We start from the raw sequence: 15,988 nt of genomic DNA, 5'->3' as shown, positions 1-15,988 counted from the left end.
AGCAACACCACCGAGGCTTCAGTCGGTCGACCGTGGTGACAATTATTAAAGACCAAGGCGGTATTTTAGCGCATGTGAAGGTTTTTGTTCCTAAGTCGGATACGATGAGCACAAAACGAGGTTCTTTGATACTTGTGGGGACGGAGAGGATCGAGGACCAGGTTCCTTCGGAATAGCTGAGCACAGGCTTTAGCCACCTCTCAGGAGTCATGCTAACTACGTCATCTTGTTTTATTTCAATGTATTTGTTTTTTATACAAAGTATTTTGATGTAAATGTTGACTTTAATGGTGGAATCTGACTTGAATTCGAGTTACTATAGGAACGGATCTCAGTCGTAGACTGAGGACTCCCTGTGATTGGAAAAAATACAGAGAATAGCGATAATGCTAAGCTATTTTCTGGTGATTTGGCGCCATCTTGTGGTAGATTTGTGACGAGGCAGAGGTTAACTAAAATGCGTTTCTGCGACTGACCTTCAATCCTCGCTCTTCCAGTACACACCTCCATTTCTGTCGACTCTTGGCCTTGAAAATTGTCACAGATGACAAAAAAAAAAAAAAAATGGAATATGAGTGTAGCAGTCAACAGGTGAGACGTTTCCGGAAGGTTGCTTGCACGTTGTGCAGTCAACAAACTCAATCTGCGAATGTAAGCGCCACGATTTCAGTTTTCCTCCTCCTTTCTGTAGCTTTGATCCGTCTAGATTGTCTTGAGAATCAGTTCTTTGGTTTCCTCGCTTTGTCAAGCTTGTGTCACCCAAGTCTCAAGAGCAGACCATCAAGGACCTTTTTGGCTTTGATTTTTCTGTGACATCATCTGAAATAACTTTATTAAAGCAATACGCATCTATACAAGACGGGTAGTATCACAATATTTACTATTATTTATACTTTAGCCCATTGGTTCTCAATTATTGTCACCATGGAACTTGTATTTTACATTATTTTAAATGAAAAAAAAAAGTTTAAAAACAGCCTTTGAAAACACGTGTAAACATGTTTTTATGATACAGATTGCTATTATTGAATTACACGTTACAAAATAATTTTCTCGGGTGGGGGGTGTCTGTAATTCATGAATGGAAATGTTTACTAACATTTGCAGATCGCTACAGCTGAGTTTTGCTCGCCAAACTTGGGTGTAAACACCCCCGGTCGCTAATAATAGTTACGTGAGATGTGGGCAGATTAAGATTGATATGACAACACATGAGGCTGAAATCTGATTGGACAAACAAAAAAAAGAAACGTCCTCAGGTGAACGCGCTTGCAATGATAAATTTCCACGCTGGGTGTCGCCATTTCTCCCTTGTGCTTTGTGATGTCAGCGTCAACCTGCCTTAAAGGAAACACAGCGGACGGACAGACTCCCAGACAGACGTAAGACGCCGGAGTCCGACGACGACGCACCGGGAGGGAAAGATGGAGCACGCGGCGGGGACGACGCGCGACGTGCTGTGAGAGGGCAGCGGCCGGGGAAGCGTCACATCCCGCGGACGTCGTAGGTCTCCGTGAAGCCGCCATGCCGGCGCCGAGGCGGGGAGAAGACAACCGGGGATCGAGCGTCGCCAGCGGGCCGAGGCTCAGGTGAGCGGAGCCGGCGAGCGGGTTGGGCGGAGGAGTCCGTAGAGGGTCTGGAGCGGTCGGCAGCATGACGTCAGGCGGAACAATTTGCCGTCCAGTGGTCGGTGATGGATGGATGGGATCGAATGGAAATATACGGACACACGCACACAATATTGCATCCATCCATCCATTTTGTCTTGCGTTTATCCTCATTTGCGGGTGAGCAGTGGCTACACCCTGGACTGGTCGCCAGCCAATCGGATATTCTAGAATTTGGCAAGAAGCCGAATTCCTCAAAGGAAAGAAACTACGAGCGCCGGGAAGAACATGCAAAGTCCAGGTTCCAAGCGCAAACTCAGAAGTGTGTAGCGGACGTGCTAACCGCTAATCCGCTGTGGCACCTGCACCCTGAACGCAGAAAAAATATAATTCTAACAGTTGATTAGGAAGGTGATTTTCAACTGAGCAGCAACTAAATAACACATTTTTTGTGTTGTGGTACATTTTTCAATGGTAAACTCTCCGTTTATATTCAAGGGGGGAAAAAATCTGCTGGGATGTGAACAAGAAACACGCGACCCAAGCTATGTTGAGCCTCTGCGCGTGGCGGGAAAAGTCACATTGCCACCATTGGATGTAGCAGCTAGCTAGTATCCTAATGTAGCTCCATTTTTATACTTAAGCTAATGCGCTAAAGACCTGAGAGGTCATCACTGAGTGTTCTTGTCCTTTAATCATCACTCAAATAAAACTTGAAAGAGACAACAGTTCACATGCTAACCCGGTTTCAGGGTTTGTCAGCATGCTAGCAGTCAGTTCCAGGGTGAATCTAGTTCGCTAGTAACCTAATGTAGCGCCATCTTTCATGTGCTAAAGACCTGTGATGTCATCAGTGAGTGTTTTTGTCCTTTAATCATCACTGAATGCAGAAAAAATGTAATTATAACAGTTGATTTAGGAACCTGATTTTGAATTGAGCAGCAACTAAACGACAATTTTTGTTTTGTGGCGCATTTTTCAATGCTAAACCGTCCGTTTATTTTCAAGGAGATCTGCTGGGATGTGAACAAGAACACGTGACACAAGCTATGAGCCTCAGCCCTTGGCGAGAAAAGTCACATTGCCACCTTTAGACGTAGCTAACGTAGCAGCTAGCTAGCATCCTAATGTAGCTTTATCTTACAATTAGCTTTACGCTAAAGACGTGTGAGGTCATCACTGAGTGTTTTTGTCCTTTAATCATCACTCAAATAAGACATGAAAGAGACAACGGTTCACGCGCTAACCTGGTTTCAGGGTTTGTCAGCATGCTCGCAGTCAGTTCCAGCGCGAACCTGGCAAACAATCCTCGCGGTTATCAAGCTCGAAACGGCAGATGACTCGAACCGCACCTTAAGAATAAAACATCGATGAGCGTGCTAGAATGCTAACGGCTTTCTGGCACGCGAACCTGTGCTAACCATCTGTGAATGCCGTCACCATCGCACACGTTTTTTTTTTTTTTAAATGACGTGCGGCTTATCTTCATTTACTGGTCTGATGCCGACCGGGGAGGAAGATGGAGCCTGGCAGGATGTGATTATCGGGCCCAAAGATTGCGTTTGGGCTAATGAATGCTGTTAGGAAGTAGCCGCAGCAGAAAGAATGAGTCACAGTATTGATTACTAGTACCACACACACAACACAAATACACACATATAGAAAACTGACAGGCACTCTCGTGTCTGCGCACACTCAAACAAACAAGACACACGAGAGGCGCACAAAAAAACATACACACTCGAACCAATGCGCGTCCCCACGCACGCGCAGAGATGCGGATTTGCAGGGAACCGCACACACCTGTACGGGCGCACTTGCTGTACGTCCACACACGCAAATACGCATTTGCATACACACGAGCGCACACAAACGTACACGCAAAATGACACACAAAAAAAAAACCAAAAAAAACGGAAAATAAAAATGCACACACGCCGCTTTCGTCATGTTCGCGTGTGCCACATGCATATCAATTGTAGTACAGTAATGAAGAGGTGGGGGGGGGGGGCACCGGGGAGGGGGGGGGGGTCTCGTCACGGGTTGCTACGTCATCCGATGCTATTTTTAGCCGGGTAAACACAACCCGTCAATGGAACACTGCGAATAGACACACACACGCGACCTTTGATTATCCCTCTCGGTTCTTCGAAAATTGCAACATTATTACTGTAACGGTAATTATGATAATGTACGCCTCCGTCCTCGGTAAATGACGCCTATTCTTGCAAAAATGACGACTGTTCCGGTGAAATAACGTTTTGAGTCCACTTCAAGTGTGACTTTGTCGTTGAATTATCTTTTTTTTTTTTTTTTAAATACTACAATAATTTCCATGACATTAAAGCTTAGTTCTTGTTAATATTTCATTTTACATTAATAAGGATTTTATATTCATTAAGCAATGGTTTTACTCTGATTAATTAAGGCTTCAATTTCATTTTAATACCTTTTATTAAATAATGATTTTATTTTTCATTATTTAGCAACTTTATTCTTGGCAAATTATAAATTAATAAATTATATTACACTATTATAAATTATACAATTATTATGAAGTTACATGACAACTTTATGATTATTTCATTTCCATCTTCATATATTGAATTCCATTTTTTTTTTTTTTTTTTTACATCCACACTATTTTATTATTATTACAACTTATTCTGCGATTGGCCGGCAACCAGTCGAGGGCGTGCCCCGCCTCCCGGCCGATGATAGCTGGGCGGGGCTTCGGCGCTCCCCGCGACCCTCGTGAGGATAAGCGGGAAATGGATGGATGGATGTTCAACTGTCAATTGATAATAATTGACAGTTACAATAATATATGTATATATGTGTATGTATATATATATATATATATATATAATAATGAAAATTGTTGTCATTTTCCCTTTTTTACGACTAGATTTGACTCCTTATTCAACACTGCTATTGTTATGATTGTGAAATATGTATTACTTTTATGATTTCTATTTTTCCCCATCACTTGTTTATTCCTCCATTTTTTTTTTTTTCTTCTTCTTCTTCTTTGAAATGGTTTCCTTTCCGGAATTTTCGATCGGAACGGTCCACTTATTGGAGAAGCGTGACGGCGAAAACCCCCCCCCCCCCCCCCAGTAGCCAACCCCGCCCACCCCGACGTCACGGGGGGGGGCTAAAAATAGGCCTTCCTCCGGGCGCTCGTGTCACGGGGGGGTTGTCGCTCTCGTTGGTGGGGCGGGTGGGGGGGGGGGGGTTGCGTCGGCATCCCTTCTCTTGTCAGGCTTTTTACCTTTCCGGGGGGGGGTCAGGTCTGTGGTGTCTTCTTGTAGGGATGGCATCACGTTAAGGAGGTTAAGAGATTTATTGTTGTACGTAAAAGACTGTGCTACACTAGCGTATCACTTATTATTATTATTATTATTATTAGACATTAGCAGATAGCTTGTGGAGCAGGAAAATTGGGCTTCTGTTTACTCATTTCACATTGCTGCTTTCATTCCAATACAACACGGAATTGATTGATCCAAAAATGTCCACTTAAACCACAGGTGTCAAACTTGAGGCCCGGGGACCAGATCCGGCCCACTGCATGATTTTATGCGGCCCACGGAGGCAAATCATGCGTATCAACTTCCATGATTTTTTTTTTTTTTTTGGTTCAAATCCATCCATCCATTTTCTTTGCCGCTTAACCTCACCAGGGTTGTGGGGAGTGCTCAGCTGTCAACGGGAAGGAGGTGGGATACACCTTGAACTGGTTGCCAGCCAATCAAAATTTTCATTTATTCTTCAAAATAAAATCCAAGATTCCTAGAATAAAATGGTCAAAATGCATTTTAAAAAAAATCATTGCAAATTCCAAAATAAAAACAAAGAATCCCAAAATAAAATGGTGAAAACACATAAAAAAAAAATGAGTGCAAATTTGAAAGAAAAAAAAATCAAAGGATCCCAAAATAAAATGGTGAATACATATTTAGAAAGAACATTGCAAATTTCAGAATAAAATAAAAAAACTCCCAAAATAAAATGGTGAAAACACATTTAAAAAAAAAAAACCTGCAAATTTCAAAATCAAATCAAAGAATCCCAAAATAAAATGGTGACAAAACATTAAAAAAAATCATTGCAAATTTCAAAATCAAAGAATCACGAAATAAAATGGTGAAAACACCTAAAAAAAAATCAGTGCAAATTAAAAAAAAAAATCGGAAGGATCCCAAAATAAAATGGCGACAATACATTTTGAAAAAAAATCATTGCACATTTCAATATAAAATGAAAGAATCCCAAAATAAAATGGTGAAAACACATTAAAAAAATAGCAAAATTCTAAATAAAATGAAAGAATCTCAAAATAAAATGGTGAAAACACATTTAAAAAAAAATATATATATATATATATGTGTATATATGTATATTTATATATGTGTATATATGTATATTTGTGTGTGTGTTTTGGCAATATTGCACCATTTTTTGCTCTTGCTTCCCGGCATAATGAAATGTTGAAAGTTAGAAATGAGGCTGCGGCTGTTTGTTTGTTTTTGAGGGCAGCTGACTTTGACGAAGGGGTGAAGGTGTGCGTGCGTGTTTGTACACACGTGTGTGTGTGTGTGTGTGTGTGTGTAAAGGTGTTTGCAGCATGACAAATGAAGCCATAACAGCGGCCATGTCGACGTGTGGACAGCTTGATCGTGTTAGCGTGTGCGTCTGGCCATGATCACGGCCAGTGTGTTTGTGTGCGTGTAGTGTGTCTCTCTCTCACACACACAAACACACACTTGCACACGCACACAGGTCATTGTGATGCACGGCCGGCCGCCTCCCCTGCCGCTGCGTTTGTGTCGTGCGTGCGTGCGTGCGTGTAGCACCTTCCTCTTGTGTCGTGCCCCTTGCGACATCAAATTGCCACTTTATTCTCCAAATAATTCAACTAATTTACTGGAAATTTTGGAGGATGATAACTTGCAGCTTTATTGTCGTTAAATTGCAAGATTGGGCGCATAGTGTGTACACGAAATTACAGCAATTCCAAGAAAATGTGGGTATTTATGGGAATAAAATGGGCTCTATTATCACGTAATACTAGAAAAAAAAAATTCCTCATAATATTTTATTCCTGTTTTTTTTTTTTTCCCTCATAAAATTAACATTTTTTTTTAATATTACCAATTAATTGATGTTAAAATAAATAATTTCTTTTCATGGAAAATGTTTTAAATTGATAATACAATTACAAATTAAATAATGATATCTTAGAATCTGGGGAAAAAAAAAATCAATGATAAAAAGAAGTGCGATGCGGCCAAGTTTTTGCATTATTAATCACGAGCTATAAAGCTCGCCGGAGTCGCCGCCGGCCATAATTGCTTCTCCCGTCCGAGTGGCGGCCATCTTTCCCGCTTTCCCGGCCTGTTGGGAACTAGCGGCGGAATCTTAGCCGCTCACCGCGCGTGAGCCGCGCCCGGCTAGCTATCGTAGCTAAACACCGTGGCGCCGCGGCGGATAAATGACGTTGCCGACAAGTGTCGCTAATCTTGCGACCGCACCGAGCGGCAATCGGCGACGGGAGAAGCTAAGCGCTAAGCTAACCTGAAACGTACTGTGGAGTAGCGAGCGCCGTAGACAAAGATCTGTTTGGAACTACTACGAAGAAGCAAATTAGAAGGTATATAAGGTATAGACGGTAAAAACATAGACATGGTGAAACTAGATTTTGACTCTTCCCAGTCCCAGAGATTCGGGCTCCTTCCCTGTTAATCCCAAAACAAAATTTGACTAAATCCCGCTCCCCTCCCATCCTCCCCCGCCCCGTCGATGCTGCTCTGTTTTTTATTCATATCTGGAAAGTCACCGGGACCAGATTTGTTTGCCCTCCCGGTGACTTTATTGTCATTATTGTGGCTCCCGCTCCTGCCGGATCTCGGGATTAAAAAAAAAAAAAAAAAAAAAGGGTCACTCACACAGGACCAGGTGGGACCCCCGAGTAAAAGTTCAGCCTCGGCGACAGTTAGTACGGGTGACGGGGACCTGAAAACGGGTGTGAATCATCTTGAAGTGTGACGTCACGTGACCAAAACAGGAAAACAGCCCACCTGACTTCCTGTGGATGCTACGCTGATCCGTGACGGGATCATTTCGAGATGCCCTGCAGACCTTTCAAGTTCCCGACGGGGGTTTTCGTCGCGCTTCGCCAGTTTTGGCCGAACGCGGAAGCGGGTCGGACTCGGATTTGTTTGCAAATATCGCGATGTCGACGCGGGAGGGGGCGGAGGAAGACGCGACCGGGGATGAGGCCCAGCCCCCCCAGCCCCCGACTCGCCGCATCACAACAAAAGTCCGCAAATCGGGCTCGGGCCTCGTGCGTTTCCACGGCAACAGAGCCTGAGGGCAGGAGGGAGGGAACGACGCGGGGGAGGAGAAAAAGAGGAGAGAGAGAGAGAGAGAGAGAGAGAGAGACGGCAGCTTCTGTGGATTACGCTACCGGGAACGGACGAAGGGGAGGAAGAGGAGCAAGGCGGGATGCCCGGCAGGGACGTACGTGGCCCGGCGGCGCATCCCGGGGGGGGGGGCGGCAGGGGGCCACGTACGACCGCGTCAGCTTTTTTTTTCACCCGTGGACAGTCGAGTGCGCCCGACACATTTGTGTTGGTTTGTGTGCGTGAGTGCATGTTTGTGTATCAGTTCGTATCGGCATTTGTGTACATGTATTTGTGTGTACCGGTGAGTTTGTGTATTGTGTGCGCCTAAATGTTTGTGTCTATGTTCACGTGTGTGTGCGCCCAACCCATATGTCTTGGTTTGTGTTGTTGCGTGTGTGTGAGTGCATGTTTGTGTGTGTTTGTGCATTTATGCTTGTTTGGGTTTCAGTTTGTATTTGCATTTGTGTCTGTTTGTGAGTTAGTTAACGTGTATTTGTGTGTGCTGGTAAGTTTGTACATTTGTGTGTGTGTACCTAAATGTTTGTGCGTATGTTCACGTGTCTGTGTGTTAGCATGTTTGTTTAGGTGTGTCTGTGTGTGTACGTTTTTGTGTGTTTGTGCATTTGTGCGTGTTTGGGTTTCAGTTTGTATTTGCATTTGTGTCTGTTTGTGTACGTGTATTTGTGTGTACCGGTAAGTTTGTACATTTGTGTATGTGTGTGTGCGCGCCTAAATGTTTGTTTGTATGTTCACATGTGTTTGTGTTATCACGTTTGTTTTTGTTTTGTCTGTATGTTAGTATGTGTTTGCGTGCGCTTGTGTGTACGTGTGTACCGCTAAGATTGTACATTTGTGTGTTTATCTGTGTTTGTGTGTATGTTCACGTGTCTGTGTGTTAGTGTGTGTACCAGTGAGTTTGTGCATTCGTGTGTCTATGCATAAACATTTGTGTATTTAATGTGTCTCTTTGTGTGCATTTGTTTGTGCATGCTTGTGTGTGTTTACATGATTATATTGTTAAAATATATATTTTTTTACCTCATTAAATTCCGACTTTAACTTTCCTCGTGACATCATCAGTTCATTCTCGAGAAATTTGATGAATATTTTTCTTTCTTTCCTCTTTACCATTCTGACTTTATTCCATAATGATGTTGAATTGACCCTAAATTGCAAATTTCTCGTTGTTTGATTCAAATTTTGCTCCAAACGTGACCGTTTAATCTCACAAAATTGCGACTTTTTTTTTTTATTATGGCAATTATGTCGTTAATCCGGCCCGCAGCTGCCGTCGTCGGCGTCGACCTTTTGTCGGGGGGGGGGGGGGGCGTTCTTGCCTGCGGCCCGCCGTTCAATTTCCCACGCTCCTGTGGCACTTGAACACAACGTGTGACGAGCAAAATAATCATCATAATAAATGTGGTTGGCGGGGGGGGGGGATTTTTCTTCTTTCTGTCTGTCTTCCTTCCTTGTTTCCTCCCTCCCTCCCTCCCTCCCGTATTTCCTTATCTTCCTTCCTTTCTTTTTCATCCAACTTTTCTTTTCCTTTCCTTCCTTCTTTCCTTCCTTCCTCCTTCCCTCCTTTCTTTTCCTCACTCCTTAGCTCCTTCCTAGCTTCTTCCTTCCTTCCTCCCTTATTTCCTCACTCCTTATCTTCCTTCTTTCTTTTTCATCCAACTTTTCTTTTCTTTTCCTTCCTTCTTTCTTCCTTCCTCCTTCCCTCTTTCTTTTCCTCACTCCTTAGCTTTCTTCTAGCTTCCTTCCTTCCTCCCTTATTTCCTCACTCCTTATCTTCCTTCCTTTCATCCACCATTTTCCTTCTTTCCTTCCTTCATTCCTCTCTCCCTCCCTTTTTTTCTTCTGTCTGTCTGTCTTCCTTCCTTGTTTCCATCCCCCTCCCTCCCTCCCTCCTCCCTCCCTCCCTCCCTCCCGTATTTCCTATCTTCCTTCCTTTCTTTTTCATCTAACTTTTCTTTTCCTTCCTTCCTTCTTTCCTCCTTCCCTCTTTCTTTTCCTCACTCCTTAGCTTCCTTCCTTCCTTCCTCCCTTATTTCCTCACTCCTTATCTTCCTTCCTTCTTTTAATCCAAATTTTTTTTCCTTAATTCCTTCTTCTTTCCTTCCCTCCTTCCTCCTTTCTTTTCCTCACTCCTTAGCTTCTTCCTAGCTTCCTTCCTTCCTCCCTTATTTCCTCACTCCTATCATCTTCCTTCCTTCATCAACCATTTTCCTTCTTTCCTTCCTTCTTTCCTTCCTTCCTCCTTCCCTCCTTTCTTTTCCTCACTCCTTAGCTTCCTTCTAGCTTCCTTCCTTCCTCCCTTATTTCCTCACTCCTTATCTTCCTTCCTTTCATCCACCATTTTCCTTCTTTCCTTCCTTCATTCCTCTCTCCCTCCCTTTTTCTCTGTCTGTCTGTCTTCCTTCCTTGTTTCCATCCTCCCTCCCTCCCTCCCTCCCTCCCTCCCTCCCTCCCGTATTTCCTTATCTCCTCCTTTTTCTTTTTCATCTAACTTTTCTTTTCCTTCCTTTTCCTTCCTTCCTCCTTCCCTCCTTTCTTTTCCTCACTCCTTAGCTCCTTCCTTCCTTCCTCCCTTATTTCCTCACTCCTTATCTTCCTTCCTTTCTTTTTCATCCAACTTTTCTTTTCCTTCCTTCCTCTTTCCTTCCTTCCTCCTTCCCTCCTTTCTTTTCCTCACTCCTTAGCTTCCTTCCTAGCTTCCTTCCTCCTCCCTTATTTCCTCACTCCTTATCTTCCTTCCTTTCATCCACCATTTTCCTTCTTTCCTACCTTCATTCCTCTCTCCCCCCCTTTTTTTCTTCTGTCTGTCTGTCTTCCTTCCTTCCTTCCTTCCTCCCTCCTTTTCCTTCCTTCCTTTCTTTTTCTTTCATCCAACTTTTTTGCGCCCACTCCTCACCTCGGTTGACGTTTCTGTCACGCGACAGCCGGGCGGGGCCTCCCCCCCCCCACCCCCCGTGCAAAAATAGCCGCCAAGCGGACGCCGTCGCCATCAATGAATCCAATGAATTTTCGTTGCAGGGGGCGCCGTTGTGCCTGCTGATGTCGACCATTCTGACAAGAAACCGGTTTGACTGACAACCCGACCTGTCAATCAGCAGGTAGCGTCGCACGACAAACTGCTCGTTCCCAGTCTGCCCAGTGTGTGTTTGATCGATCTGTATGTATACGTAGTGTTTGTGCACGTTTGTTTGTACATTGTTGTGCATTGTTTTTGCGAGTGTGATTGTGTGTGTGTGTGTACTTTTGAGTGCCTTTGTACATGTTTGCGTGTGTGTGTGTGGACGTGTCGGTTGGCTGTGTTTGTACGTTTGTTTTGTTTTTTGTGCGCTTCCCCCGCCAAGCGCCGCGCTCAGGGGTCAGGCCGTCGCTCTGGACGAGAGCGTCACGGACCCGCTGGAGGATTTAGGTTGCCGGGGGATTTGAGCCGGTAGGATTACCTCGTAATAGATCCGCAAAGGAGGAGGTCGCGGGCAGGGAGTCTCGGCACGGCGCCCCGGTCTGACCGTCGTTTGGTCCCCGCAGGCGCCTACGATGACTCGGGTCCCGTTGCTGCTGACGCGCTGACCGTGGTCCGGGTGCCGCCATGCTGATCAAGGAGTACCGCATCCCCATGCCCATGAGCGTGGACGAGTACCGCATAGCTCAGCTCTACATGATTCAGGTCAGTGCACAATTAACACTTAGGGCGATCCTACCATGTATATTCACTTCATAGTGGATGTCTATGTACGCATAATCTAATTTATTAAGTCATATTTGATGCCTCTCCGTCCGCCGCAGCAAATTTACAACATATTTAACTAGTCTACCATCTTTACATCGTATTTACTGTATGTATACATGTTGCGTACATCATTTTTAATCTTCTACTGTCCCATATTCATCTCATAGTTGATGTTGTTTGACACCAATTTTGCGTCATATTTAGCGCACGCAGTGTTCCGTCGCTATGTTGCGGTTTCGCCCATTTTGGACATTGCAGGATTTTGAGTGTATGCTGTAGTTTTTGTTGTTGTTGTTGTTCCGTAGCCTTAAAAATAACATGTAAAAAAGTCATCAAAACGCATATTACAAGGAAAAAAATGACTTCTGTGCATTACTCTATGTTTAAGCGTTTAAAAAGGTGTTTAAGAGTACCGAATATTTTGATAAGCGTATGGTCAAGGTGATCGGGACTGTAGAGAAGATTAAAAACCATCTGGGCAAGAAATATGGATAAATAACCAAGAAGAAATAATTGGTCACAAGATTGCGGATTTCCTCTATTGCGGGGGATGCACCAAAACTCACCAGCCGCTAAAATTGAGAAAATTACCGGCAAAATCCAAATGAAGTATTATTCACTTGAAATCTTTTTTAGGGTGGATTCATCTCTAAATTCTCATATTTATCATATTTAATGTATTAACACTGTACGTACACGCTATGGATGTCGACGAGGTGCAACAATTTATCGGCGAATCAACAGCTAATCAATTGATTAATCATTGAGACCTTGTTAAACAAATCCTGGCAATTTCTGTCAATATTAAGTATTGTATTTATTCTAATAATACAAAGGCAGACATTTGCAAACGTTTTCTTTTATTTTGGACAACACTGATCAATATTTTTGCCCACTTTCTGACATGCCGCATACCCAAACATCATCGATTTTTATCAATTGCTTTTGGATTTTTTTTGTTCATCTGTTTCATTTATAAATGGAAAACAAATAATCAATAGATTGATTATTGAAATAATGGTTAGTCGCAGCCCGACTATAAAGTGACCTGCCAATCGATGATCGCCCTCGAAATTCCTGATTGTGTAAAATCTTGTCAAAATCCTCGAAAACAGCAGCTTGTTCTAAAATTACATATTTACTTCCTAATGACTCTATGCTCCACCAGAGTCATGCCCTACCTGCCTAATTGAGCATATTACTTCATATTTCATGTTCTGTACATCTCGTGTACCACATGCATCGCAGTTAATGTGTTCCACATGTCTTGTCTATCATATTTGGGTCATATTTTCCTCTAATGTGACATCGTATTTAATGTTGCAACGTTTTATGGCTGTTAAGTGCGGGCAATGTTTGCAAAAGTCAACGGTCGCCCGCCCGCGTGTGTGGCGAGTAATTGGTGCCCCCACCCCCACCCCCACCCCGCCGCTGCCCCCTTTTTCCAGCTCGAGCGTCACTGCCGAACATCCGTCTCCCCGGTAACGGGTGACATCAGCGCGCCGTCATTTGTCGGCCGAGTCCATGTTGCCACGACGACAGGCCGGCCAGGCCGCTGTCATCACCCCAAAAAAAAACAAAAAAAAAAAAAAAAAAACGCCGCTCAGTCTTTCGCGGATCCAAACGCAGCCGCCATCTGCTGCCTGCCGTCGGTTACGATTCTACTTCCTGTGTCATCATCGAGCGCGGGACGCCCGCTGGGATACGTTGTGGTATCAGGATGGGGGGGGGGGACCGGGGGGGGGCACGTGAAGTCGAAAATTGGATGATAAAACGACGCAGATAGAAGAAAACTGCTAGTTGTTAGCGTTTATGCTAACGACCACATATCCCATGTTATTATGTAAATATCATAAATACAAACTCTAGTTGTTGTAAATTATCCATACATTCGTTATTCCTTTGTAAGAGAATAATTGGACTCATTAAGCATTGTTATTTTATTTTAGTATTTATAGTCCATTTTTGTGTGTATGTATTTACTTTAAATAAAACTATGAATCATAAAATGAAAAAAAGTAATACAAACATAGTTAAGGTATTATGAATGATAGAATAAAAATATTAGTTAATAATTTACAATAAACATTTTCAATTTATTCAGATAATTGCATAGCTTATTACTGTAAATAAAAAAACAAACATTTGTATTGAATAATTTGAGAATTGTTTATTTTATTAGTTTATAAGTATAAAATCAATAGTAAAATAAAAATAGATCTTGAGTTCATTGAGTTGAATTCGTTATAAATATTAAAATAAAAATACATTCAAATAGTCCATGTTTATTTTATTCAAAAGTTTCATTTATCTATTGTAGATAAAAAATATACACATATTCAGCACTTATTTGAAAAAACATTATTTTTTTTCCTTGTTTCAAGAAAGAGTGAAACCAAATACATTGCATGTAATGTTTGTTTTTCTTGTAATTTTGTTGATTTATTTACTATATATAATGAAATAAGGAGTAAATTCATATTAGATTTAAATATGTAAATGAATGAATCCAAACAAGAATAAAGAAAAATAATATTTAACCTTACTTTATGTAAGAAAATAGATTCTTTATGTATGTAATACATATATTGTGAACATAATTTGTACATATATGTATACAATAATACATTAGACATTTTTAATTGCATCTTTCCAAATAAGGAAACACCCTATACAAATCAGAATTGTCATTATTTTTGTTATTGTTATTTAACATTTACTTGTTTCAAATCATTAATAAATAAATGCTAAACTAATTGTATGCACTGTATACATTAATTGTAAAAATGGCAAACTTATTATTTATTTTTAATCAACAGAATCTTAAAAACAGCTAAAAAAATAAATGACAATCTACAGCTAGCCTAAATTTCGTATTATTTTTTTGTCTATTATTATTATATAAATATTTGTAATTATGACTATACGTTGACCGCCCGAATCCTTCAAACATGACGACGCCCCCGTGTCGTCGCCAGAAAAAGAGCCGCGAGGAGAGCTGCGGCGAGGGCAGCGGCGTGGAGATCCTGGAGAACAAGCCGTACCGGGACGGGCCCGGCGGCTCGGGCCAGTACACCCACAAAGTCTACCACATCGGCAAGCACATCCCGTCGTGGTTCTGCTCCATCCTGCCGCAGGCCGCCCTGCGCGTGGAGGAGGAGTCGTGGAACGCTTACCCGTACACGCGCACCAGGTGGGGGGGGCCGCCGTTTCTCGCCGTCCGCCCTCACCCCTCCCCCCACAACGCCTTGGTGTTCTCTGCAGGTACACGTGCCCGTTCGTGGAGAAGTTCTCCATTGACATCGAGACGTACTACATGCCGGACACCGGCGACCAGTCGGACGTCTTCAGCCTGTCCTCGGCTGAGAAGAGACAAAGGACAGTCGGTAAGTCGCAAACGTCGCCGTGCGTCCGGGTCAGGTCGCTTCACGGCCGTTCCGTCCCCCGCAGACCCCATCGACATCGTCAAGGACTACATCGCCCCCCACGAGTACCTGGCGGAGGAAGACCCCCGACTGTACCGGTCGCTCAAGACCAGACGAGGCCCGCTGTCCGAGGACTGGATCGAAGAGATCGGCCGGACGCCCGGCGAACGCTCGGTCATGTGCGCCTACAAGCTGTGCAAAGTGGAGTTCCGGTACTGGGGCATGCAGTCCAAGATCGAGCGCTTCATCCACGACGTGGGTAGGCGCGCACGGCACGGAGTTGGAACCCGAGGGAAATGTCTTACGGTTCGACGGTCAAAAACCAAAGCTTTTGCTGTCCCGGTTCTAGAGCCAAAGTGGGCGTTTTTCTGCATTCCAATCATCCTGGTGCCTCGCCCATCTTCAGGATCTTTCTCACATTGGTCGCCGTTAAAGTTTCTTTGGCGAATGGTGTCAGAACCGGGATGGTGGCTGGTTGACCTGAAGGCAGACGATTCCACTTCTCGGGTCTAAGAAGTTGGTTCTGGTGCCTCATCAATTTCTTGGGTCTGACTCAGAGTTTCCACAGATCTCTCAGGGCTTGTGTCAAGGATTCCTCAGTCGTTCCTGACAAAATGTTTTCAGACCTGGGAAAAGGTGGAGTCGGACCCCTGACACCATTCGTCGTTTGAGTCCATAGTAGTGGTTTCCTCAAGCCGGATGTAAACGAAAAGAGCCAGGTTCTGGCTTCCTAACGGGTATCATCACTTCCAAGCTAAAAAAGGAACCGCGGTTCCATTTCTGGCACCCAAACCTGAGTCTATC

General features: G+C 43.5%; 1 protein-coding gene across 3 annotated transcripts in view; it reads left to right on the top strand.

Moving 5' to 3' along the window:
- The first annotated feature begins 849 nt into the window (after positions 1-849).
- Positions 850-15,988, top strand: part of LOC133490753 (membrane-associated phosphatidylinositol transfer protein 2-like) — a 29,513-nt gene continuing 14,374 nt past the window's right edge. Inside the window, exons 1-7 of one of the 3 annotated variants that reach the window (XM_061801202.1) lie at positions 850-1,589; positions 11,054-11,133; positions 11,207-11,462; positions 11,558-11,696; positions 14,738-14,952; positions 15,024-15,145; positions 15,210-15,443. In XM_061801202.1, the coding sequence (XP_061657186.1) occupies positions 11,619-11,696; positions 14,738-14,952; positions 15,024-15,145; positions 15,210-15,443 (649 nt within the window). In that variant the 5' untranslated portion in view covers positions 850-1,589; positions 11,054-11,133; positions 11,207-11,462; positions 11,558-11,618. The remainder of the gene's footprint in view (positions 1,590-11,053; positions 11,134-11,206; positions 11,463-11,557; positions 11,697-14,737; positions 14,953-15,023; positions 15,146-15,209; positions 15,444-15,988) is intronic. The other 2 variants (XM_061801201.1, XM_061801203.1) reach the window with 2 other exon arrangements.

The sequence above is a fragment of the Syngnathoides biaculeatus genome, chromosome 17 (genome assembly GCF_019802595.1).
Source record: "Syngnathoides biaculeatus isolate LvHL_M chromosome 17, ASM1980259v1, whole genome shotgun sequence".
NCBI lineage: Eukaryota > Metazoa > Chordata > Actinopteri > Syngnathiformes > Syngnathidae > Syngnathoides > Syngnathoides biaculeatus.
Note: the sequence above shows the minus strand (reverse complement) of the source record. Positions and strands in the feature narration are given on the sequence as shown.